General features: G+C 43.0%; 1 protein-coding gene across 1 annotated transcript in view; it reads right to left on the reverse strand.

Annotated features, from left to right (window-relative positions):
* LOC147738162 (vomeronasal type-2 receptor 26-like) overlaps positions 1-25,598 on the reverse strand; it is a 500,017-nt gene that overhangs the window by 117,965 nt on the left and 356,454 nt on the right. Inside the window, exon 2 of the mRNA XM_086935914.1 lies at positions 1,276-1,503. Coding sequence (XP_086792040.1) covers positions 1,276-1,503 — 228 coding nt within the window. The remainder of the gene's footprint in view (positions 1-1,275; positions 1,504-25,598) is intronic.

Below are 25,598 nucleotides of genomic sequence, written 5' to 3' on the forward strand. Positions count from 1 at the left end.
TTTTGTGGAATTCTTCAGTGACTATCAGTGGCAGCATACTCAGCAGGTAGTTGACCATTGGGGTTAGCATCATTTTAATGGTTTCTACTCTGCCCCACCAACTAACGTACTTGGGGGACCACGTGTCAAGGCTGTCTTTTATTTTGTTTAGTATTGATTTTTCGTTATGCTCCAGTGTTGACCTGAGGCTGAAGTCCCTGTCAAAGTAGATACCTAGGTATTTCAGTGCCTTCTTCTGCCAGAGTAGGCCGGAGTTTCCTAACACCTCCCTGGTTGTGTGAACATTGAGAGGCTTGCATTCGGACTTGCTTCTGTTAAGCTTGTACCCTGCTACATTGGCATAAACTTCGATGGTGTTCATTAGTGCTTCTATTGAGGGTTCGGGGTCCTCTGTCACAATGAGTATGTCATCTGCATATGCTGCTAGTTTGACCGTGTTCCCATTGACCTCCACCCCCTTGATCTTGGTATTGTTCCTGATCATGGTCAGTAGGGGTTCTAGGGTCAGTAGGAACAGGGCCGGGGATAGTGGGCAACCTTGTCAGGTTCCTCTTTCCAGAGATAGGACCTCTGATGTGTTCAAAGAATTCTATGAGGTATTATACAAAGAAGACAAAGACCTTCAACCCCGACGGGGGAGCAACTCTCCTAATCAAACTCAGCCTACCCAAACTAACAGAGGCACAATGCGCATCACTAGAATCTGAAATAACAGGGGCAGAAATAGATCTAGCAGTAGCGGCCCTAAAAGGCAATAAGGCACCAGGTCCGGACGGATACACAGCCAAATTCTACAAACACTTCCTCCCCCATATTAGGAACACACTGAAAGAGGTTTTCGCACACTGTATCAGAGCAAGAAAGATGACAAACTCAATGGCAGAGGCCAATATCATTGTCACCCCCAAAGATGGCAAAGATATGCAATTTCCGCAGAACTATAGACATATCTCGCTAATTAACGTAGACTGCAAAATATACGCAAAAATACTAGCGGGTAGACTCAACGCACAACTCCCAAACCTCATACACAAAACGCAAGTGGGCTACCTTAAAAACAGACTATCCCAAGACAATACAAGACTCCTCTGCCATATAATTAACTGTGCCTCCTCCAACACCAAACTAGCAGTGATGATCGCGTTAGACGCAGAAAAGGCCTTTGACAGAGTTTCATGGCCCTTCCTGGACCAGTGTAGGAAGGGCCATTGTTTTCAGTCTCGTCTGATTCAGGCCTCTTTTTGAGTCTTGACTTACCCATGTGGATGATCTTACCTGCGTAAAGTTATGGTGCCACCAGATGGCGCTGTCGTTGAGTATGAACTGTGCCTCCCCCGATGAGCTGATACTGAAGCTTCCCACTTTGTTGGTCGTGACGTTTACATGAGAATAATAAATCCAGTTCAAAAGGTCAAACCTTGCAGGAAGCTCTCCTTGATCATTGAAGTGGATCTCTTCACCAGAGGTGGTTGTAAAATGAAGATTACGCATATAGTGATGTAACTGCCAAGGAGACATGAGACACAGCAATAGGATAAATCTATTATAAGCATCAAAGACACTGCCAGCTTCTTATACAGAGTTGAGCATGGTTAATGCTACACTTCTATCATTCATCTGTGTTGTCTTTGGGTAGTGGTGATTGCATTGTGTAGTCAGGGGTAGCACCAAATGTTTAAAGTCAGTTTGTTCCCCTTTAAGTGTTAGGTAGGGCTGCAGTTGAAATTATCTTAGTTGTGCCAGTCGCACGCCATTTATATGGGTTTTGCTTGAAGGAGTGCATGAGTACTCTTTGACTTCCATGCATGTTTGCAAGCATGTACGTGGGCACAAGAGTTCATTGTCTGCACCCATTTCCCATGTTTATGCGTGAGTTTCTACTCATGTGTTATTATATAAGTATTTTGTGTGTTTGCATGTGTGTGTATGCGTATCGACTCCATGCATCTGTACATGTCTACATGTGCATACGTGTGCTCAGGTGTCATTGTCTGTCTGCTTTCCAAGTGTGTTTGCATGTGCACATGAGTGTGTACGCATGTGTGCCTGTTCGTGTCTTTGTATGTGTCTGCATATGTGTGTGCCCATTTGGTGACTTGCATGCATCAGTGTATGTTTGCATGTGCACATGTGTGTACACACAACTCTGTGTCTGCGAATACATCCTTGTGTGTCTGTGCATGTGTCCCTCAGCGTCAGCGTATGTGTGTCTGTCTTTGTGTACATGTGTGGATTCATGGACTTCTGTGCATCTGTGTATGTGTACACAAGACCATTTTTCTGCATCAGTTTCCCTTGTGTGTTTTTTGTGCATGCATGTCTATGAATGTCTGCAAATGTATATATATGAGTGTTTGTGTGTATGTGTTTGTGTGTGTGGGTATGAGTGTTCCATAAGGTTGCGCCCCAAAGAGGCTACCTGGCTTGGATTTCCTTTTGGATTTAAATTCCGCAGAAGCCATCAGAACCGCCTCTAAGGCTCCTCCTGCCCAGCTGCTGACTCTCAGCAGCATACAAAAGACACATGTTTGTAACTGCTCTGGTATCGACCTGTGCCGATCGCCTCCATGTCATTTCCCAGGACCCAGAAGGGGGCCAGGGAATCCTTTACTGATTGAGAGGACCCTCACCGGGACTGACCCTTCCCGGCTCTTTGTCGCCGAGAGGTCTCTTGCTGGAACAAACACTTATAGCCTCCCTAACTGCTGAGTTCAGATCGTGGGCAGAGGGTTTGCTCTAGCCTCTTCACAAAGGGTCTCCCCTCGCCTCTCAGCCTGCCGAGAGGGCACTCAATGAGACAAACACTTCCCACCTCTCTACCTGCAGAGTACAGATTGTGGGCAGAGGGGTCGCTCTTGCCTCTTTACAAAGGGCCCCCCTCACCTCTCAGCCTGCCGAGAGGTCACTCACTGAGACAAACACTTCCCACCTCTCTACCTGTCGAGTACAGATTGTGGGCAGAGGGTGTGCGCTAGCCTCTTTACAAAGGGCCCCCCCTTGCCTTTCAACCTGCCGAGAGGTCCCTCACTGAAACAAATACTTCCCACCTCTCTGCCCGCCGTGTACAGATGGTGGGCAGATGGTTTGCTCTAGCCTCTTTGAAAAGGGTCCCCCCCTTGCCTCTCAGCCTGCCGAGAGGTCACTCACTGAGACAAACACTTCCCACCTCTCTACCTGTCGAGTACAGATTGTGGGCAGAGGGTTTGCTCTAGCCTATATACAAAGGGTCCCCCCTTGCCTCTCAGCCTGCCGAGAGGTCCCTCACTGAAACAAACACTTCCCACCTCTCTGCCTGCCGTGTACAGATTGTGGGCAGATGGTTTGCTCTAGCCTCTTTACAAAGAGCCCACCTTCGCCTCTCAGCCTGCCGACAGGTCACTCACTGAGAAAAACACTTCCCACCTCCTTGCCCGTCATGTACAGATTGTGGGCAGAGGGTTTGCTTCAGCTTCTTTACAAAGGGTCGCCCCTCACCTCTCAGCCTGCCAAAAGGTCACTCACTAAGACAAACACTTCCCACCTCTACCTGTTGAGTAAAGATTGTGGGCAGAGGGTTTGGTCTAGCCTCTTTACAAAGGGTCCCCCTTGCCTCTCAGCCTGCCAAGAGGTAACTCACTGAAACAAACACTTCCCACCTCTCTGCCCGCTGTGTACAGATTGTGAAATACATAAAGAAAGTGCCTGTCCTCAAAGTTATTTCAAAAAATTCTTCTAATGTGAAAAAAGATAAACAAAACTTTATACGTTTATCTTGGCAATTATTTATGCCTTTTATTTTAATGCTTATTTATGATTTTAAATATTTATTCATCAAGAAAGACACATCATCCTTATCACAGGATGCCACATTATTAAAACATATTTACAAAACAAGAGTGAATTGTGCATTTATCAAATCTGTAATAAATCATACAAGTGTTGTATATTTTTTAGAAAACAAACAAAAACAAAATGTCATGAACATTTATTATGAACTTATTTTTAGAACATATAAGATCTTTCATGTGCAGTTGCCTAATAAACAACTTGTTGACAACTAGAATAGCCTTGTTGCAAGAAACCTATTAATTGCCTCTATTTGATCAAGGAATTTTTGGGAATATGTATCCAGTTATCTGAATATTCACGGAATGAATGCCATTGCCGACGAGTTTCGAGATCTGGTTCAAAGTCACCGGACTCTCATCAGGGCTCTGTTGATCTTTTCATTAAACCACTATTCATGACAAAGAAACACAACATGTGGGATTTTATTTAAATCGCTGCCTCTATCTATTCAAGGTTGTCTTAATATATTTTGCATAAGTCAGGACCACATACCTTCATATTTTCACGAAGCTAGAGGATTTAAAATGTCGAATGTGTTGAAATTGCTGGTGGTATAGTTCTGCAACAAATTGCAGTTTTTATCAGGTTTTGCTCTCATAGTGTCACATCAACATTTACTTTTTGTAAAAAGGGGAATGGGCAAAGGTTCTAATCAAGTTTTACCTCATTCGTAAAATGTCAGATACAAATCGGGGTAATCGCCGGTAACAGCAGAATGAGGCAGAAAAATTGACTCGTTTACACAAAAAACATATAAGAACTGAGCTCCATGGCTACTTCCTTCTACAGCATTTGCGAGCAGGCACCATCCCATGGGGACTCCAAGTTAAAAATATTCCGGTCATCTTTATTGATGACCCCGAATATAAGAAAGGCTTCAGTTATATAAATACAAAATGTAGCCGGGATTTAATGGTACACACTATAGAAACTGCAGAGAGACTTTGTAGCCAGGAAGAGAGGGAAATTGAGGAACTAATTAAGACAATTTCAGGTAATCAAACTGCGACAGAAGCTAGAACTTTATTGGAAAAAATTGAAAAAGAAATTCCAACTTTTAAAGACAATACGATCAATCCCAAAACTGCTCAATTTGAAAAAGACTCGAAAACTTTCAATATTGAACAGGTTTACCCATTTCTAAAGGAGGACTATTACACCTTGGCAGAATCAAGAAGAGCTTTAACTTCCTTTCAGGGTAGATCCAGAAATAGATTCACCACTTTTTCAGAAACTTCATCATCTGATTCCTCACCTGACTCTAGACCAGGCACCTCTAAAAAACAAGGTTCTACTTCCTCGTCGTCTTTTTTAGACAAAGGCGGACAACCAAGGGTTTGTTTCAAACAACCCTGGGAGATGAGAACAAGAAGCAGGTACTACAAAAACTAGACAATTCAACTATAGTCAGCCTCTCGGACAAACAATTAATGAAGGATAAAGAAATGATTTTGAGCTTAGGACTAAAATTCGTCCCTTATAGGCGGACTGATTTCACTAAATTGAAACTAGAGGCATTGGATTTTTGCTGCAAGATTAGGCTAAAAACTATTTTTGCCGGTGCCGAATCCACATCAAGTACAGAAACTACTGGACTGAGGGTAAAATCTAAATTTTTTCCAACACAAAATATCCCTAAACAAATTCATGCTTTTGAGAAAGCTGTTCTATCGTCCATTACTTAACTGTAAAATATGAAAACCTTTGCCAAGAATAACATTAGCAAGGGACAAATAACAGCTATTCGTGATTTAAAGGCGGACACCTCGATTGTGATCAAACAGGCCGATAAGGGCGGGGCAGTAGTGATCTGGCCCGACCAATGTATATAACTGAGGGCCGACTTCATGTTGATAACCGAGAATGGTACAGACTGGTAAAAGAAGACCCTGTCCATGAAATTCAGGACAAAATTGCCAAAATAACCAAAGTGGGCCTGGAGGAAGGTTTCTTAGGCCCTGAAGAGTTCGAATTTTTGAACAAAAAACTGCCGAGAACACCTGTACTGTTTTTTTTGCCGAAAATACATAAGAATAGTAAAACCGGAAGACCGATTGTTTCGAGTTGTGACTCTGTACTAAAGCCAGTGTCAAAATATATTGACTTTTTTCTAAAACCATTTTTGCAGGGTGTCAAATCCTATATAAGAGACACAACTGACTTCATCACAAAGATTGAAGGGAAAGCATTTGACGATGAGATACAGTTAATGGTGACATTGGATGTCGCCTCTCTGTATACTCAGATCCCTCAGGATGAGGCACTCCAAGTAATGGAACTATACCTAGAACAGAGAGAAAGACCACACAGGGTTCCCACTTCATTTATCATCCTACTGGCAGAAATATCCCTCAGAAGTAATTACTTCTAGTTTGAAAATGACTTTTTTGTCCAAATCAAAGGGACAGCCATGGGTTGTCCTTATGCGCCGGAGATGGCAGTTCTATACATGGCACAATGCGAGGAAAGATTCATTAATAACAACAATCCGTTTACCAACAACATACTACAATGGCTCAGGTACATTGATGATATCTGGCTCCTGTGGCAGGGGAGCCAGATAGAGCTTAACCAGTTTCATGACTGGTTGAACGCAAGACATCAGGACATTAAGTTTTCCATCCAGTCCAGTAAGAGTAAGATGACGTTTCTTGATGTTCTAGTAGGCACTGACAAACAAAGGTTAACAACATCATTCTATAAGAAGGAGACAGATATAAATACCATACTCCATTATAAAAGCTCACATCCTCAGTGTCTTAAGGAAAATCTTCCTTATGGTCAGCTGTTAAGGATAAGAAGAAATTGCACAGATCTGGTCGACTTCCAAAATCATGCAACGTCATTCTGCAAAGAAATGGAGACGAGGGGTTACCCCAAGAAACTACTGAAGCATTCCAAAAAAAGAGCGAGATTCATCGCAAGGGAAAGTCTCATACAGACTAAAGAGAAAGATGGATTGGATAAACTTGTTTATGTGACTACATATGGGTCGCACACAAACAAGTTTTGACAAATCCTTTTAAGAAACTGGCACCTTTTAGAGAATCTAGAATATCCCCTACAAAAACCAATTTTTGCAATGCGTAAGAATCCAAGTATTGGCCAGCAAATTATTCGAGCTGATAGCCATATACCAAATCCAAAGAGTGACTTAATTGCACAATGGAATCTTAAACCTATATGTGGACACCACAAATGTGGTAAGTGTGTAGCTTGCAATTCCACTATAGAAGGCAATGAATTTATTCATAATGAAATCAAATGGAGACATGAGATGTTTACTAACTGCAGGACAATTTTTTTTATTTATGCTGTGGTATGTCCATGCAATAAAATATACATTGGGAAACCATGTCAGCAAATCAACTCAAGAATCACACAACACAGATCGAGGATTAAGAGAAAGGTACTGACGGCACCAATGGTTGAATATTTTTTGACCGAAAACCATACTAAAAATGATTTCCGCTGGACGGTGATAGCCGGGATTGATCCCAAACATCGATCTCCTTGTATTAAAAGTGCTTTGCTACGCAAAGAAGCGTATTTGATCATAACGTTTGATAGTATCAACCGGGGATTGAATTGTATGAGTGAACTTAATAAGGTATGAGATCTGCCTTTATAATATCTCAAACGGCTTCTCCGCTAATTTTCTAATTAATTCCCAGCAGACCAAACAGGAGACAACCTGTTTCTAAAATTTAGCAACTTAAGATGTACCATGAAATTCAAATCGACTATTGCGAACTTTACAATGCATTTATTTGCTATATGGACAAGTAACACTACAAATCCCAAAATGCATCACGCCTCAACAGGACATATGCTGCGCTGTGATTGGTGATTAAAACATATTTACAAAACAACAGTGAATTGTGCATTTATCAAATCTGTCATAAATCATACAAGTGTTGATTATTTGTTAGAAAACAAACAAAAACAAAATGTCATGAACATTTCTTATGAACATATTTTTAGAACATATAAGATCTTTCATGTGCAGATGCCCAATAAACAACTTGTTGACAACTAGAATAGCCTTGTTGCAAGAAACCTATTAACTGTCTCTATTTGATCAGGGAATTTTTGGGAATATGTATCCAGTTATCTGATTATTCACGGAATGAATGCCATTGCCGACGCGTTTCGAGTTCTGGTTCAAACTCACCGGACTCTCATCAGGGCTCTGTTGATATTTTCATTAAACCACTATTCATGACAAAGAAACACAACATGTGGGATTTTATTTAAATCGCTGCCTCTATCTATTCAAGGTTGTCTTAATATATTTCGCATAATTCAGGACCACATACCTTCATATTTTCACGAAGCTAGTGGATTTAAAATGTCGAAAGTGTCGAAATTGCTGGTGGCATAGTTCTGCAACAAAATGCAGTTTTTATCAGGTTTTGCTCTCATAGTGTCACATCAACCTTTACCTTTTGTAAAAAGGGGAATGGGCAAAGGTTCTAATCAAGTTTTACCTCATTCGTAAAATGTCAGACACAAATCGGGGTAATCGCCGGTAACAGCAGAATGAGGCAGAAAAATTGACTCGTTTACACAAAAAACATATAAGAACTGAGCTCCAAGGCTACTTCCTTCTACAGAATTTGCGAGCAGGCACCATCCCACGGGGACTCCAAGTTAAAAATATTCCGGTCATCTTTATTGATGACCCCTGTTGGACCCGGCCCTTTTGGCAGGTTCACCCCAAGACTTTTTGCTTTTTCCTAGCCTGTTTCTGTGACCTGGTGTTGGTGATTTTAGGCCTCTGTGCACTTTTTCACTGTGGTGCAGGGTAAAGTGCTTGAGCTCTCTGTGTATGTGTGGTGAGTGACCTGCCCTCCCATAGGAATGAATGGGGAATATGTATGCCCATGGTAGTTCCTGATGTGTGGGGAGTGCAGGGGCAAGTTTGATATGTGCAAACTCGTGAGATTGAATGCTGCATAATTGTATATGCGGCCTGATTGTGTCTAGTCTAGAAGTGCTACTTTTAGAAGTTGGCATATTTGTGTAATTTGTGTCTGGCGTGTGATTGGCTGGTGAGCCTGTTCCAGGAGTGCCTGGGCCTGCTTGTGGATTGACTGTCTGGTTTGAGGACGGCAGGGGCTGGGGAGCCCCAGGAGGTTGTCTGAGTCAGCCCGTGGATGAAAGGCTGCATCTGCTGCCAGGGAAGTGGGAGGAGATGGCACCTGGGAGTGACTAGGGCTGTGCCTACCTGACCACAATGCTGGCTCCACCTCCCGCTGGGCGACTGTCACCTCTGTCCCTGACACTGAAGAGAGTTACCTAAAACCAGTTCTAGCTGGTTCTCACACTGCCTACACAAAGACTTCAAATAATTTTCTCTGTATAAGAAGGGGGTGTGTCCCCTTCCAATTTGTTCTTGTTTTCTGACTTGAATCTGCCAGGGGCGTGCTGCTGCTTGGGCCCAGGGGAATCCCTGGCCCTGCCGAGCTCCTGGATGCCTGGAGGACTCCTGGGGGACCCCTCTGCCTTGCCTGGGCTGATGGGGGGGACTTTGCTTTGCCCCTGGGAATCTCTGGGACCTTTGCAGCATGGAGAAGCTGCATTTTCCTGCAGAAGCGCCTGACTTGCTATTTTAGCGCATGGAGCGCTTTAAATTTCCTTTAGCGCTTGGGGAGCGCTTTTATATGTTGAAGCAGGTGCCCACCCAGCATTTGCCCCGCAGCCATGCCGCTAGTCTTAACTTTCTAAATTCACCTCGAGGGAGCCCACCCCTCGGTGAAGTGATTCCCCGCCTGCCTGCCTAAGCAGGGCTGCTGCGCTGCCCGCAGCGACCCGGAAGTGGTTGGCCGGCCGGCCAATCCTGGCGCGACCGGCCGGAAGTACCGCCCCGCAGCCCGGGGGAAGAAGAAGCATAGCGGCCGGTGAACAGGGCTCTCGTGTGCCGAGGGAGCCCTGCGGAGAGAGAGAAGACCGGCGCACCGACCCGGTGAGTGCAGAGAAGGGGAGGGGGCGTCGGGGCACCTTTGCCGGTGCCTGCCCCTCCCCTCCAGTGGGCTGCTCGTTGTGCTCCTAGGCCCGTGGGGCTCCAAGGGATATCGAGTCCCCCGAGAGGGACTCCGCCTACCTGTTCCCGTCCGAGCCTGCGAGGCTCGGCCCCAGCCTCTTCATTGTTGAGCCCAGAGGGGCTTGAGTGCCAGTTTGGGTATTTAGAGCCTGAGAGAGGCTCATGGGCATTTGCAATTTAGAGCCCTGAGAGGCTCCAACGTGGGGGCATCATTGTTTAGAGAGCCTGTGTGGCTCAGAGGGGCCATATTTGTTTTAAAGAGCCTGAGTGGCTCAAGAGCATGTTCGCCCTAAGGAGCTAGATGGCTCCCTCGCCCCATGATGTCTTAAGAGCCTGTGTGGCTCCAGCATTTGGCCGCAGTATTTGTTTAAGAGCCTGTGTGGCTCCAACGTTTGGCTATGTGTATGGTCAGAGCATGTGTGGCTCCAACGTTCTGCGCAGTGTTGCCCAGAACCTGTGTGGCTCCAACGTGGGCGCAGTTTGCGCCTAAGGGCCAGTGAGGGCCCTGTCGCAGTTTTGATGATTCCCAGCTGCCCACCAATTAGTGGGCAGCTGCACCGTTTAGGTCTTGTGTGGTTCCCAGGTGCCCAGCAAGTAGTGGGCACCTGCTACGTTTAGGTTTTGCGCCAGTGGCGCACCCCTGACTGGCGCTGCATGGCAGCGCGCCCTGACATTCTGGACACAGGGCTCTTTTAGTCCCTTTTATTAGGTGGGGGCTGGTATGTGATTTAATTTAGGCGCAATGTGATTATCTATGTGATAGTAATTGCCTTATGTGAGTTTTGCGCAATGTGATGTGGTGCTAGGAAATGTAATGCATTTAATATGATTACGCACCTTGATCTTACACCTCTGAATGTTTTTATGCATCATGTGTTTTTGCCCTATTGAGTTATGTTCTGGCACCTCTGAATGTTTTCTATGCATCATGTGTCTTCCTTGATTTTACACCTCTGAATGTTTTTATGCATCATGTGTCTTTCTTTCCCTGCGCTGCACCTCTGAATGTTTTAGGCGTCATGTGTCTCCGAGCGCTGCACCTCTGAATGTGTTTGTGATGCATCATGTGCTTTATTCTTAACACCGCTGAATGTGTAGGTTTATGCATCATGTGTTTCCCTTTACTACTGCTCTGAATGTATATTTATGCATAATGGGTAATGTGTTCTTTCCTAGACCCCTAAACGCTGTGTGATACTTAGGTGGTTGTCCGTGCACCTCTGAATGTATTTAGGCATCATGTGTTTTCCTTTACTACTCCTCTGAATGTGTTTCATGCATCATGGGTAATGTTCTTGTTTATACCCCTAAATGTATTTTATTCTTAGGTGGTTGTTCTTTCTAATACAGGTGGTCCTAGTGAGGTCCTGGTTCCCTGCGTGACATTCTCCTAAGGTGTTTAGGGTTGCGTAGGTGGTACTTACCTGTTCCCAGTAGTTACTGGATGTGATTTATAACTGTTATTTTGTGCTATACTTATTCTAATTTCTACTAAGTGCTGATTCTGACAGGGGCCCAGGTGGCCCTGTCCTGTAAATAATCCCTTGTGAATATTGCCTGTGCCAGTTGGCACAATGTACATGTGTGATTTCTATCTGATGTGATTTGACAATACAAAAGTTATTTTATAAATAACCTTGTGTGGAGTTCCTTTTGTGGTGTGCCTAGGATGTTGTTGCTGTTGTGTGCTGGCGCAAATGCTTTACACATTGCCTCCGAGTTTAGCCTCACTGCTCGTGCCAAGCTACCAGGGGGTGAGCAGGGGTTATCTTGGCGTGTGACTCCCTTGCCCTGACTAGAATGGTGATTTCTGCCTAGCTTTGGCGTCAGCCTTAGCCAACCAGAAATAGCTAGTTCTAACAACCCCGAATATAAGAAAGGCTTCAGTTATATAAATACAAAATGTAGCCGGGATTTAATGGTACACACTATAGAAACAGCACAGAGACTTTGTAGCCAGGAAGAGAGGGAAATTGAGGAACTAATTAAGACAATTTCGGATAATCAAACTGCGACAGAAGCTAGAACTTTATTGGAAAAAATTGAAAAAGAAATCCAAACTTTTAAAGACAATACGATCAATGCTAAAACTGCTCAATTTGAAAAAGACTCGAAAACTTTCAATATTGAACAGGTTTACCCATTTCTAAAAGAGGACTATTACACCTTGGCAGAATAAAGAAGAGGTTTAACTTCCTTTCATGGTAGATCCAAAAATAGATTCACCACTTTTTCAGAAACTTCATCATCTGATTCCTCACCTGACTCTAGACCAGGCACCTCTAAAAAACAAGGTTCTACTTCCTCGTCGTCTTTTTTAGACAAAGGCGGACAACCAAGGGTTCGTTTCAAACAACCCTGGGAGATGAGAACAAGAAGCAGGTTCTACAAAAACTAGACAATTCAACTATAGTCAACCTCTCAGACAAACAATTAATGAAGGATGAAGAAATGATTTTGAGCTTAGGACTAAAATTTGTCCCTTATAGGCGGACTGATTTCACTAAATTGAAACTAGAGGCATTGGATTTTTGCTGCAAGATTAGGCTAAAAACCTTTTTTGCCGGTGCCAAATCCACATCTAGTACGGAAACTACTAGACTGAGGGTAAAATCAAATTTTTTTCCAACACAAAATATCCCTAAACAAATTCATGCTTTTGAGAAAGCTGTTCTATCGTCCATTACTAAACTGGAAAAAATGAAAACCTTTGCCAAGAATAACATTAGCAAGGGACAAATAACAGCTATTCGTGATTTAAAGACGGACACCTCGATTGTGATCAAACAGGCCGATAAGGGCGGGGCAGTAGTGATCTGGCCCGACCAATGTATATAACTGAGGGCCGACTTCATGTTGATAACCGAGAATGGTACAGACTGGTAAAAGAAGACCCTGTCCATGAAATTCAGGACAAAATTGCCAAAATAACCAAAGTGGGCCTGGAGGAAGGTTTCTTAGGCCCTAAAGAGTTCGAATTTTTGAACAAAAAACTGCCGAGAACACCTGTACTGTATTTTTTGCCGAAAATACATAAGAATAGTAAAACCGGAAGACCGATTGTTTCGGGTTGTGACTCTGTACTAAAGCCAGTGTCAAAATATATTGACTTTTTTCTAAAACCATTTTTGCAGGGTGTCAAATCCTATGTAAGAGACACAACTGACTTCATCACAAAGATTGAAGGGAAAGCATTTGACGATGAGATACAGTTAATGGCGACATTGGATGTCGCCTCTCTGTATACTCAGATCCCTCAGGATGAGGCACTCCAAGTAATGGAACTATACCTAGAACAGAGAGAAAGATCACACAGGGTTCCCACTTCATTTATCATCCTACTGGCAGAAATATCCCTCAGAAGTAATTACTTCAAGTTTGAAAATGACTTTTTTGTCCAAATCAAAGGGACAGCCATGGGTTGTCCTTATGCGCCGGAGATGGCAGTTCTATACATGGCACAATGCGAGGAAAGATTCATTAATAACAACAATCCGTTTACCAACAACATACTACAATGGCTCAGGTACATTGATGATATCTGGCTCCTGTGGCAGGGGAGCCAGATAGAGCTTAACCAGTTTCATGACTGGTTGAATGCAAGACATCAGGACATTAAGTTTTCCATCCAGTCCAGTAAGAGTAAGATGACGTTTCTTGATGTTCTAGTAGGCACTGACAAACAAAGGTTAACAACATCATTGTATAGGAAGGAGACAGATTCTCAATCTGTCACTGATTAGGGGTGTGGTTCCTGCGGTTTGGAAGCAGGCGATGGTTGTTCCACTACTCAAAAAGCCGGGTCTGGACCCCGAGCTACATGCCAATTATAGGCCGATTTCCCTCCTGCCTGCTCTCACAACGATTGTGGAGAAGCACGTGCACACTGTGCTCTCTACTTTCCTTGAAACCCACAGCCTGCTGCACCCCACCCAGTCGGGCTTCCAGACCAACCTAAGAACCGAGACGGCGCTTTTGGAGGTCAATGAGGCCATCAAGGAAGTGCTGGATGCAGGAGGAAGGGCCATGTTGGTAATGCTAGACCTGTCGGCGGCCTTCAACACCGTCCCTCATGAGGGTATCCTCAGCAGGCTCTATGAGATTGGTCTGAGAGGGACGGTGTTGAGCTGGTTTCGATCTTATTTGGCTGGTCGCCATCAGGTGGTCTGGGCCCCTCCGTACTCGGCCGAAGTACCGCCTCTGGAGGTTGGAGTCCCGCAGGGCTCGGTGCTGAGCCCGACTCTCTTTAATATCTTTATGACCCCTCTGGCGGTGCTGGCGGAGTCTTTTGGGGCTCAGATCGTGTCATATGCAGATGACACCCAGCTCCTTTTCACTTGTGGAAAGGGGGCTGAGTTTGACGGAGAGAGCATTCATGGGTGTCTTGGGGCTGTTTTCGAATGGTTTCAGCGAAACAGCCTCAAGTGCAACCCAGATAAATCGGAGGTGCTCTTCTTCGGGTGTCAGTCTGACCCGAGCTGGCAGGAGTGGTGGCCGGTGAACATGTTCCCTCCCGCGTCATCTTCTCTGATTGCCAAGAACTTGGGGGTCAAGATTGACAACGGCTTGACGCTTAAGTCCCAGATCCTTGGATTGGCCGGCACCTGTTAAGGCCTCCTCAAAATGCTACGCAAGTTCCTTCCCCTGCTCCCGTTGGCGCATAGGAAGATCACGGTCCAGGCCCTTATTGGTTGGAGACTGGACTATTTGAATGTCTTATATCTGGGTCTGCCTGAATATCTTCTCCAAAGACTACAGGTGGTCCAGAACTCGGCGCTCGAGCCATTTTCGGCCTACATCGCCGAGCGAGAGCTTCGGACCTTTTACACTCCTTACACTGGCTGCCTATTCGGAAGCAGATTGTTTTCAAAGCACTTACGCTGGCGCATAAGGCATTTCATGTTGTGGGAGCTGAATACATCCAGAAACGGCTTGCTTTCTACAAACCGGCTAGAGTCTTAAGATCGGAATCTCTTTGCCTTGCCGTTGTCCCTGCTGTCAAAAAAGCAAGGGTTGGGGGACGTTCTTTTAAACGCCTGGCGCCCCAGCTCTGGAATACCCTTCCTTTGTTGCTTCGCAGTACATCTAATTTGCTGGCCTTCAGAAAGGACCTGAAGACGTGGCTTTATGGTCAGTAATTTGCTCGCTCTTTTTCTCCTTTGTGCCTGCCCTTTGCAGTTTGTTGTGGGTTAGAAAGCGCCAGGACACTCTTCGGAGTAGCCGAGCGCTATTAAAGACACCCATAACATAACATAACATAACATAACATAACATAACAGATAAAAATACCATAATCCATTATAAAAGCTCACATCCTCAGTGTCTTAAGGAAAATCTTCCTTATGGTCAGCTGTTAAGGATATGAAGAAATTGCACAGATCTGGTCGACTTCGAAAATCATGCAACGTCATTCTGCAAAGAAATGGAGACGAGGGGTTACCCCAAGAAACTACTGAAGCGATCCAAAAAAAGAGCGAGATTCATCCCAAGGGAAAGTCTCCGACAGACTAAAGAGAAAGGTGGATTGGATAAACTTGTTTGTGTGACTACATATGGGTCACACACGAACAAGTTTAGACAAATCCTTTTAAGAAACTGGCACCTTTTAGAGAATCTAGAATATCCCCTACAAAAACCCATTTTTGCAATGCGTAAGAATCCAAGTATTGGCCAGCAAATTATTCGAGCTGATAGCCATATACCAAAACCGGATCACTGACATAATATAGAATGACAAAATATAGACTTACCAAAATATAGTCACCAAAATATAGAATGCCAAAATTTCGAATTCCTATCTACAAACAGGTAAGTACAAAAATATTGAATCCAAAATATAGTCTGTAAAAAATATAGTCAGTCAAAATATCGATTTTTTTTTAAATGTCTTAAAAGTAATTTAAAATTAATGAAATAATAAATATAATTAACTAAAACATATTTTTAAAAACTCAAATAACCTTATAATTAATTTAAGTTATTAATAAAAAATGTACAATATTTTACTGTAGGATAGCAGGAGGGTAACATTTAATATTACCACTCCAGTGAGTGCAACAGTAGGGAAAGCGTTGGATAGCGTAAGGGTAAAAAATACTATTCCCACTCCAGTGAGTGCAACAGTAGGGAAAGCGTTGGATAGCATAAGGGTAAAAATTACTATTCCCACTCCAGAGAGTGCAACAGTAGGGAAAGCGTTGGATAGCGTAGGGGTAAAAATTACTATTCCCACTCAAGAGAGTGCAACAGTAGGGAAAGCGTTGGATAGCATAGGGGTAAAAAATACTATTCCCACTCCAGAGAGTGCAACAGTAGGGAAAGCGTTGGATACCGGGAGGATAAAAAATACTATTCCCACTCCAGTGAGTGCAACAGTAGGGAAAGCGTTGGATAGCGTAGGGGTAAAAAATTACTATTCCCACTCCAGAAAGTGCAACAGTAGGGAATGCGTTGGATAGCGTAGGGGTAAAAATTAATATTCCCAATCCAGAGAGTGCAACAGTAGGGAAAGAGTTGGATAGCGTAGGGGTAAAAAATACTATTCCCACTCCAGTGAGTGCAACAGTAGGGAAAGCGTTGGATAGCATAAGGGTAAAAATTACTATTCCCACTCCAGAGAGTTCAACAGTAGGGAAATCGTTGGATAGCGGGAGGGTAAAAATTACTATTCCAACTCCAGAGCGTGCAACAGTAGGGAAAGCGTTGGATGGCGTAGGAGTAAAATTTACTATTCCCACTCCAGAGAGTGCAACAGTAGGGAAAGCGTTGGATATTTGAAGGGTAAAAATTACTATTTCAACTCCAGTGAGTACAACAGTAGGGAAAGCATTGGATAGCGTAGGGGTAAAAATTACTATTCCCACTCCAGAGAGTGCAACAGTAGGGAAAGCGTTGGATAGCGTAGGGGTAAAAAATACTATTCCCACTCCAGGGAGTGCAGCAGTAGGGAAAGCGTTGGATAGCGGGAGTGTGAAAATTACTATTCCCACTCCAGATAGTGCAACAGTAGGGAAAGCTTTGGATAGCGTAGGGGTAAAAATTACTATTCCCACTCCAGAGAGTGCAACAGTAGGGAAAGGGTTGGATAGCATAGGGGTAAAAAACTACTATTCCCACTCCAGACAGTGCAACAGTAGGGAAAGCGTTGGATAGCGGGAGGGTGAAAATTACTATTCCCACTCCAGTGAGTTTAACAGTAGGGAAAGTAATGATTCAATATATTATTAAAAATAAATTAAATATCAATCCCAATAAAACATTAATTGAAATTATTAACCAATTTAATATTATGTAATAATTAATTAGAAATACAACTACATATTAGTTATTAAAAATTAATAACCTATTCATAATTATTTAACAAATAATTAATTTTCAATAACAAAAACTAATTAATAATACAAATTAATACCAATTAAAAATTACCAGTAAATTAATTATCAATACACAAAAAGTATTTTTAACATGTAATTAATTACAATTACATTACTTCCCACCCTATTCCCCTATAAACCCACATCCCACTACAGAAAATACATTAATACAATTATCATATTTATCAAATATTTAATTAATACAAAATAATTACCAATTAATAAAAATTAATTGCCAATTAATAGAAATTAATTACCAATTAAAAATTAATTACCAATAAATTTAAAATCAATACCAATGAATGAAAAAAATTATTTGCTTAATTACAATTAAATTACTTCCCACCCTATTTCCCTATAAGCCCACAACCCACTACAGAAAATAAATTTAGAAAATTAACATAATTAACAATTAATCTATTAATACAAATTAATTGGCAATTAATAAAAATTAATTACCAATTAAAAAATAACAATAAATTCAAAATGAATACCAATAAATAAATACAAATATTTAAATAATTACAATTAAATTACTTCCCACCCTATTCCCCTATAAACCCACAACCCGCTACAGAACTAAAAAGCTAAATTTAATTGAAAATTAATAATAATTGCTAAAAAATAATATTTAATTTAATATAATTAAATTACTTCCCACCCTATTCCCCTATAAACCCACAACCCGCTACAGAATTAAATTACGCAAAAATTAAATAACATGAAATTCATTACTTAAAATACATTAAACATACATTACAAAAATTTATATACACTTTTCACACATATACTAACATACAAAACACTTTAAAAAAATTGATATTATTAAAAAATCGATATATTCAATGCCTATATTGTATACTTCGATATTTTGACTTCTATATTTTGAAAATCGATATTACTTACCTTAAAATCGATATTTTTAACCACTATATTGTGTACATTCGATATTTTGTCCATTCTATATTTTTACTTCGATATTATGTTCATTCTATATTTTGGAATCGATATTATGACTGTTTACCACCAAAACCAAAGAGTGACTTAATTGCACAATGGAATCTTAAACCTATATGTGGACACCACAAATGTGGTAAGTGTGTAGCTTGCAATTCCACTATAGAAGGCAATGAATGTATTCATAATGAAATCAAATGGAGACATGAGATGGTTACTAACTGCAAGACAAAAAATGTTATTTATGCTGTGGTATGTCCATGCAATAAAATATACATTGGGAAAACATGTCAGCAAATCAACTCAAGAATCACACAACACAAATCGAGTATTAAGAGAAAGGTACTGACGGCACCAATGGTTGAACATTTTTTGACTGAAAACCATACTGAAAATGATTTCCGCTGGACGGTGATAGCCGGGATTGATCCCAAACATCGATCTCCTTGTATTGAAAGTGCTTTGCTATGCTAAAATTTAGCAACTTAAGATGTACCATGAAATTCAAATCGACTATTACGAAATTTACGATGCATTTATTTGCTAAATGGCTTACTAACACTACAAATCCCAAAATGCATCACGCCTCAACAGGACAGATGCTGCACTGTGATTGGTTCAGCGGAAAACATTTGAAAATATGGCGTTCTTGCCTAAATCGCCATTCTTGTTCAGCCGGCAATTGAAAAAGGAACAGACCTCCGACATGTTAAACGCGGATGCGAAGGTGAGATTTCCCTCCTGTGTAACCACAGAACTTTGCCTGAACTTTCGATCGAGCACTGTATTCATCATGCAATTCTTGCTTTTTGCAGCCTCGCACACAAATAATCCCACAAGCGGCAGCCGCACTATTTTAGAAAAAGGCACACCCTGCCAACAGTGAGTATTCATTTCTTTTTGCCCGGCACGTTCAAACTGAATGCGTGCTTAAAGATCATAGCACAATTACCTTTCTCTTTACAGGATCAATTATCTGTTTTTGATTCGTTCACATTAGGCCAAACAAAAGGAAATACCGGCGATTACCCCGATTTGTATCTGACATTTACGAATGAGGTAAAACTTGATTAGAACCTTTGCCCATTCCCCTTTTTACAAAAAGTAAATGTTGATGTGACACTATGAGAGCAAAACCTGATTAAAAACTGCATTTTGTTGCAGAACTATACCACCAGCAATTTCGACACTTTCGACATTTTAAATTCACTAGCTTCGCGAAAATATGAAGGTATGTGGTCCTGACTTATGCGAAATATATTAAGACAACCTTGAATAGATAGAGGCAGCGATTTAAATAAAATCCCACATGTTTTGTTTCTTTGTCATGAATAGTGGTTTAATGAAAAGATCAACACAGCCCTGATGAGAGTCCAGTGACTTTGAACCAGAACTCGAAACAAATTGGCAATGGCATTCATTCCGTGAATAATCAGATAACTGGATACATAATTCCCAAAAATGCCTTAATCAAATAGAGACAATTAATAGGTTTCTTGAAACAAGGCTATTCTAGTTGTCAACAAGTTGTTTATTGGGCAACTGCACATGAAAGATCTTATATGTTCTGAAAATATGTTCATAAGAAATGTTCATGACATTTTGTTTTTGTTTGTTTTCTAAAAAATATACAACACTTGTATGATTTATTACAGATTTGATAAATGCACAATTCACTGTTGTTTTGTAAATATGTTTTAATAATGTGGCATCCTGTGATAAGGATGATGTGTCTTTCTTGATGAATCAATATTTAAAATCATAAATAAGCATTAAAACAAAAGGCATAAATAATTGCCAAGATAAACGTATAAAGTACATATTGTGGGCAGAGGGTTTGCTCTAGCCTCCTTACAAAGGGCCCCCTTCTCCTCTCAGCCTGCAGACAGGTAACTCATTGAAACAAATACTTCCCACCTCTCTACCCGCCGTGTACAGATTGTGGGCAGATGGTTTTCTCTAGCCTCCTTTCAAAGGGCCCCCCTTCGCCTCATAGCGTGCTGACAGGTCACTCACTGAGACAAACACTTCCCATCTCCTTGCCCGTCATGTACAGAGTGCGGGCAGAGGGTTAGCTCTAGCATCTTTACAAAGGGTCCCCCTCACCTCTCAGTCTGCCGAGAGGTAACTCACTGAGACAAACACTTCCCACCTCTCTACCTGCGGAGTACAGATTGTGGGCAGAGGGTTTGCTCTAGCATCTTTACAAAGGGTCCCCCCCTTGCCAGTCAGCCTGCCAAGAGGTCACTCACTGAGACAACCACTTCCCACCTCTCTGCCCGCTGTGTACAGATTGTGGGCAGAGGGTTTGCTCTAGACTCTTTACAAAGGGTCCCCCCTTGCCTCTCAGCCTGCCAAAAGGTCACTCACAGAGACAAATATTTCCCACCTCCTTGCCCGTCATGTTTAGATTGTGGGCAGAGGCTTTGCTCTATCCTCTTTACAAAGGGTCTCCCCTCGCCTCTCAGCTTGCCAAGAGGTAACTCACTGAGACAAACACTTCCCACCTCTCTACCTGCTGAGTAAAGATTGTGGGCAGAGGGGTCGCTCTTGCCTCTTTACAAATGTTCCCCCCTCGCCTCAGCCTGCCAAAAGGTCACTCACTGAGACAAACACTTCCGACCTCTCTGCCCACCGAGTACAGATTGTGGGCAGAGGGTTTGCTCTAGCCTCTTTACAAAGGGTCCCCCCTCACCTCTCAGCCTGCCGAGAGGACTCTCAATGAGACAAACCCTTCTCACCTCTCTGCCCGCCGTGTACAGATTGTGGGCAGAGGGTTTGCTCTAGCTTCTTTACAAAGGGTCCACCCTCGCCTCTCAGCCTGCCGAGAGGTCACTCACTGAGACGAACACTTCTCACCTCTCTGCCCGCTGTGTACAGATTGTGGGCAGAGACATTGCTCCTGCAGCTGGAGCAGCTTGCATGTTGTTAACTCCTGGGCCCGAGGTCTACCGAGTCCCTCATTGAGACAAACCCCTCTCGCCTCCCCCTGCCTTGTGTATGCGGATCGCCGGCGAAGGGTCCAATTTTGATTTGCTCTGCCCAGAGTTTCCCTGGGTGACGCAGCTGTATCACAGCCACCTTTCAGCTCTTGTCTCTCTTGCTCTCCAGCAGTGCAGTCGAATGTTATCTGTTTGTCAAAATTTTGTTTATTGAAACATTTGTCACAAATAACAAGCAGTGTATAAAGAATATATCTCACAATGCCTTTCAAGTATTTCGATGAGCACAGGTACCAATCTGTAGGTAGCTAATGTAAAGAGCACAGTTTTTAATAGCCTTGGTAGATCTGTCCCTCAATGCTATTTTTGCCAAGAATATCAGTGCTTTGTTCATGACACCCCCTGCAACAGACTGTTCCTTATCCGGCTGCATTCCTGTACTAGCTAGGGTGATCAACCATCCATAAATTTCACAGACCTTCCATCATTTTATTGCCAAGTCCATTGTCTATCATAATTCTTTTCTGGATGCTTTTTGTCCGTAATTCTGGGGTTTCCAGGAATCTGCGATACCCCCTTTGATAAAGACTCAGGTCCCGATTCACAGAACTAACTTAAGACAAACTCCTAAACTTACTACTTTTGGTATTCACAGAAGTTAGGATTTTGTCTTAAGTTTGTCTTAAGACAGACTTAAGACAGACTTAAGTTAGGATTTTGTCTTAAGTCTGTCTTAAGATAAACTTAAGACAAAATCCTAACTTCTGTGAATACCAAAAGTAGTATGTTTAGGATTTTGTCTTAAGTTCGTTCTGTGAATCGGGCCCCCACTGTTAGGGGCCAGCTCACATTTCTATGAAGCAAAGAGGCTTCAACAGCCCCTTGCATTCTGTCAATTAGCCCCATTGTCATACTGCCTGTGGCCGATTCACTCAGACAGAATGACAATAGGCCATGCTGCAGTTACAGCATGTGGTGTGTCTGGGCCTGCATTCTGCTCTTGAAAACAACACCTTGCAACTATGGTGGAATCCATAAGCTGTCTGATGCGCTTATCAGAAGTGCTCTTGCTAACATACTTGATAGTAAAATTCAAAAAATCTGTCCAGTGTTCACTGAAGGATGAATAAAGAACAAACTAAGTTCAACTTAAGCTGAAATAAGAGCCATGCTATGGGTTTCCCAGTGCACTGCATTTTGAAATTGACGACAGGGCTAATGGCAAAGACTTCTGTGTTCTTTGCCAACCTGCAATTATTATGCCACTATTAACATGTCAATTTAACTCTGGTGTCTATTGACGTATATGCTATTGCGCAATCTCCTCTGATGTATCTGTAAAACGTACCTTTTGTCCTGAATTTTGACCTTCTGTCCTGAATTTTGACACTTTGTCCTGAATTTTCACACTCACCTTCCTGAATTTGCACCCATGGCAGTTGGTCACACTACGTACTATCCCTCTCCTCCCCTGGGTGAGTATGGAGATTCCAACTGAGCCCTTCCTGCCGGACACCAGCACACTTATGTCTCACACTTCAGGATTTGAGAAGGGTTTTAAAACTTTCGTTCCCAGAAAAAGTCATCGAGAAAGCCATCGACAGCCAACTCGCCACATTCATCGAAGAGCACAACATCCTCGACTCGTCTCAATCCAGCTTCAGGAAAAACCACAGCACAGAAACCGCCCTCCGCAACAGATGATATCCGCTCCCTACTGGACAAAGCAGAAACAGTAGCCCTCGTCCTACGCGACCTCTCAGGGGCCTTCGACACAGTCTCCCACTGCACCCTAACACGCAGACTACACGACGCAGGGATTCGGGACAAGGCCCTCCACTGGATCTTCTCTTTTCTCTCCGGCAGAACGCAAGGGTTTGGACTCCCTCCTTTCCTCTCTGACCCTACACCAACCACCTGCAGAGTCCCCCAGGAGTCCTCCCTTAGCCCAACGCTCTTCAACGTCTACATGGCTCCGCTCACCCCCATCGTCAGAACCTATGGACTCAACATTGTTCCATACGCCAACGACCCCCAACTCATTCTCTGCCTATCAAGCGAACCCAATGCAGCCAAACACAGCTTTCAAGAAGGCATGGAAGTTGTCGCCAAATGGATGAAAAGCAGCGATCTACAACCCAACACCGACAAAACAGAAGTATTCATCATGGGCCCACACCCCGACACCTGGAACAACACCTGGTGGCCCCCAACCTCGGAAGCCTATCCACTCCCACGGACCACGGACGAAACCTTGGTATCATTCTGGAATCCAAGCTCAGAATGGACCGCCAGATCATCTCCGTCACATCCTCCTGCTTCCATACCCTCTGCCTCCTATGTAATACCTTCAAATGGATCCCCCTCGAGCACAGAAAAACCGTCACTCACGCCCTCATCATCAGCAGACTCGACTACGGCAATGCACTCTATGCCGGAATAAACAAAAACCTCATCCACAAGCTACAAAACATCCAGAACGCCGCTGCAAGACTGGTCCTCAACCTGCCAAGACACTGCCCCATTTCTCAGCACCTGCGCACACTCCACAGGCTCCCCATCGGGACTAGAATCACCTTCAAGATCCTCACCCATGCATGCAAAGCCCTCCACAACACCGGACCAGCATACCTGAACAGCTTACTCATCTTCCACGCACCCCAAAGGACCCTACGATCAGCCCAGCTCTCCTACACTGTGGTTTTCTGCACCAGAAAGACCAGATCGGGAGGCCTCTCCTTGTCCTTCCTCGTTGCCAGAGTCTGGAACACCCTACCGCTCCACCTCAGACAGACTACATCTCTCCCCATCTTCATGAGAAACCTCAAAACTTGGCTCTTCGACAGAGTTTGATGGACTGGAACCCCCACCTCCCCTCTTCCCCGGTGCATTGAGACCCTTACGGGTGAGTAGTCGCACTTAACAAACTCATGATTGATTGATTGATTGAGTGGAATACCGAGGCTGATTTAGGAGTCTTCTGTCCCTTGTGAATTCTCCTAATGAGACGTGCATGTGGTTAATTAGTTTGTTTTCAATGGGACACTGTTACTGGTTTGACTGTGGTGATTGGGTACAAGTGGCATTTTCCTGCCTGTTGATTTCCTTCTGTGCACTCTGAGTCCATGAGGCTCTATCCCATTCCCATTCAGCATGCAAAGATAGTGACATAGGACTATTCATCCCAGTATAGCCACAGAAACAGAAATAGGACAATATTCCCTTATCTTCTAAAGGGACAGACATCTTGGAGCGAGTTCCCTCCACTAGTGTCCTACGTCAATTCTCCTCATCATCATTCTAGCTCCTCCCTGTCCACTGACCTTATCATGGTATCATCCTGAATCAAGGTACTGAAGCCCCTCCTATCTCCTGGTGGATACAACTCATTCTATATCATCTACCCAACAAACTTAACCAAAAGTGCTGTAAAAGAATCTCAAACACAAAATGCTCATATCAAATCTAGAAACACGCTTCCTAGACTCCTACTTCTGCTACAATAAGTAAGTAATTCTTTATTGCTCAGTTAATTAAAACCATTGCAATCAGCATATTTACATGTAGGTGAACTTAAAGTGAAATTTTTGTCTAATAAAACATTGCTATCAAACATTTCAGTAAAATAAACTTAAAAATGTTCTAAGAACTACTTGAAGCTAAAACAATATATGTTGCAAGACGGTAGGCTTTCGCTTATCTAAATACTAAGTCATGTGTAAACAGGAAGAGTCTTTATTCTTGTCCGTAACGCAATGGGCTTTTGAAGCAGTTATGCGCAGGACCTTCTAAGGGATGTCAAAAAATAAAAAGCAAGCCCACAGACTCCCTGCAGCCTTTACAGATTCTTAGGAGTTTGTGATCCGTCCGTGGTGATCGTGGCTTGAGTTTGTGGTAGAGGCTTACTAGGGCGGTAGTCGGAGTTAAATGTTGTGTGGGTTAGGTTCTTTCGGGCTTTCCCTTCTGTCATTCTGCTTCTTACCATCTTTTTCCAGGAATTTTACCAGATGACTTGCAAATTGGATGTTTTTTCCATCGAAGCATGCTTTGACTGCCTGCTGGCATGTCCTTATTCCCAGTTTCTTTAGGGTTGGCTTTAGATGTTGTCGGCGCTCCTTGTCCAGACCTTTGCAGATGCATATTAAGTGAAGGATGTCCTCTTTTATATCCCCACATAATCGCCAGCTTGATGGCGTTTGTGGCCGTTTCCACGGGGGAAGATACAATAAGGGCTCATCTCGTATTTTTCCCCAACCATTTCGCTCAATGGAGAAAAGCCATATCCTCCGTACACAAGGTCATCCCTCCATAAAGATTTCCTCCATAAAGATTCCACAAGGCCTCCAATTTATTATCCCACCCTCACGTGTGTACAATGCAGAAACCACCATTTCCATTTACAACAGCAGTGTACTCCTCCAATCCTCCAACTGCAACCTGCAGCTCTTAGTC

The sequence above is a fragment of the Lissotriton vulgaris genome, chromosome 1_1, assembly GCF_964263255.1.
Source record: "Lissotriton vulgaris chromosome 1_1, aLisVul1.2, whole genome shotgun sequence".
NCBI classification, from domain to species: Eukaryota; Metazoa; Chordata; class Amphibia; order Caudata; family Salamandridae; genus Lissotriton; species Lissotriton vulgaris.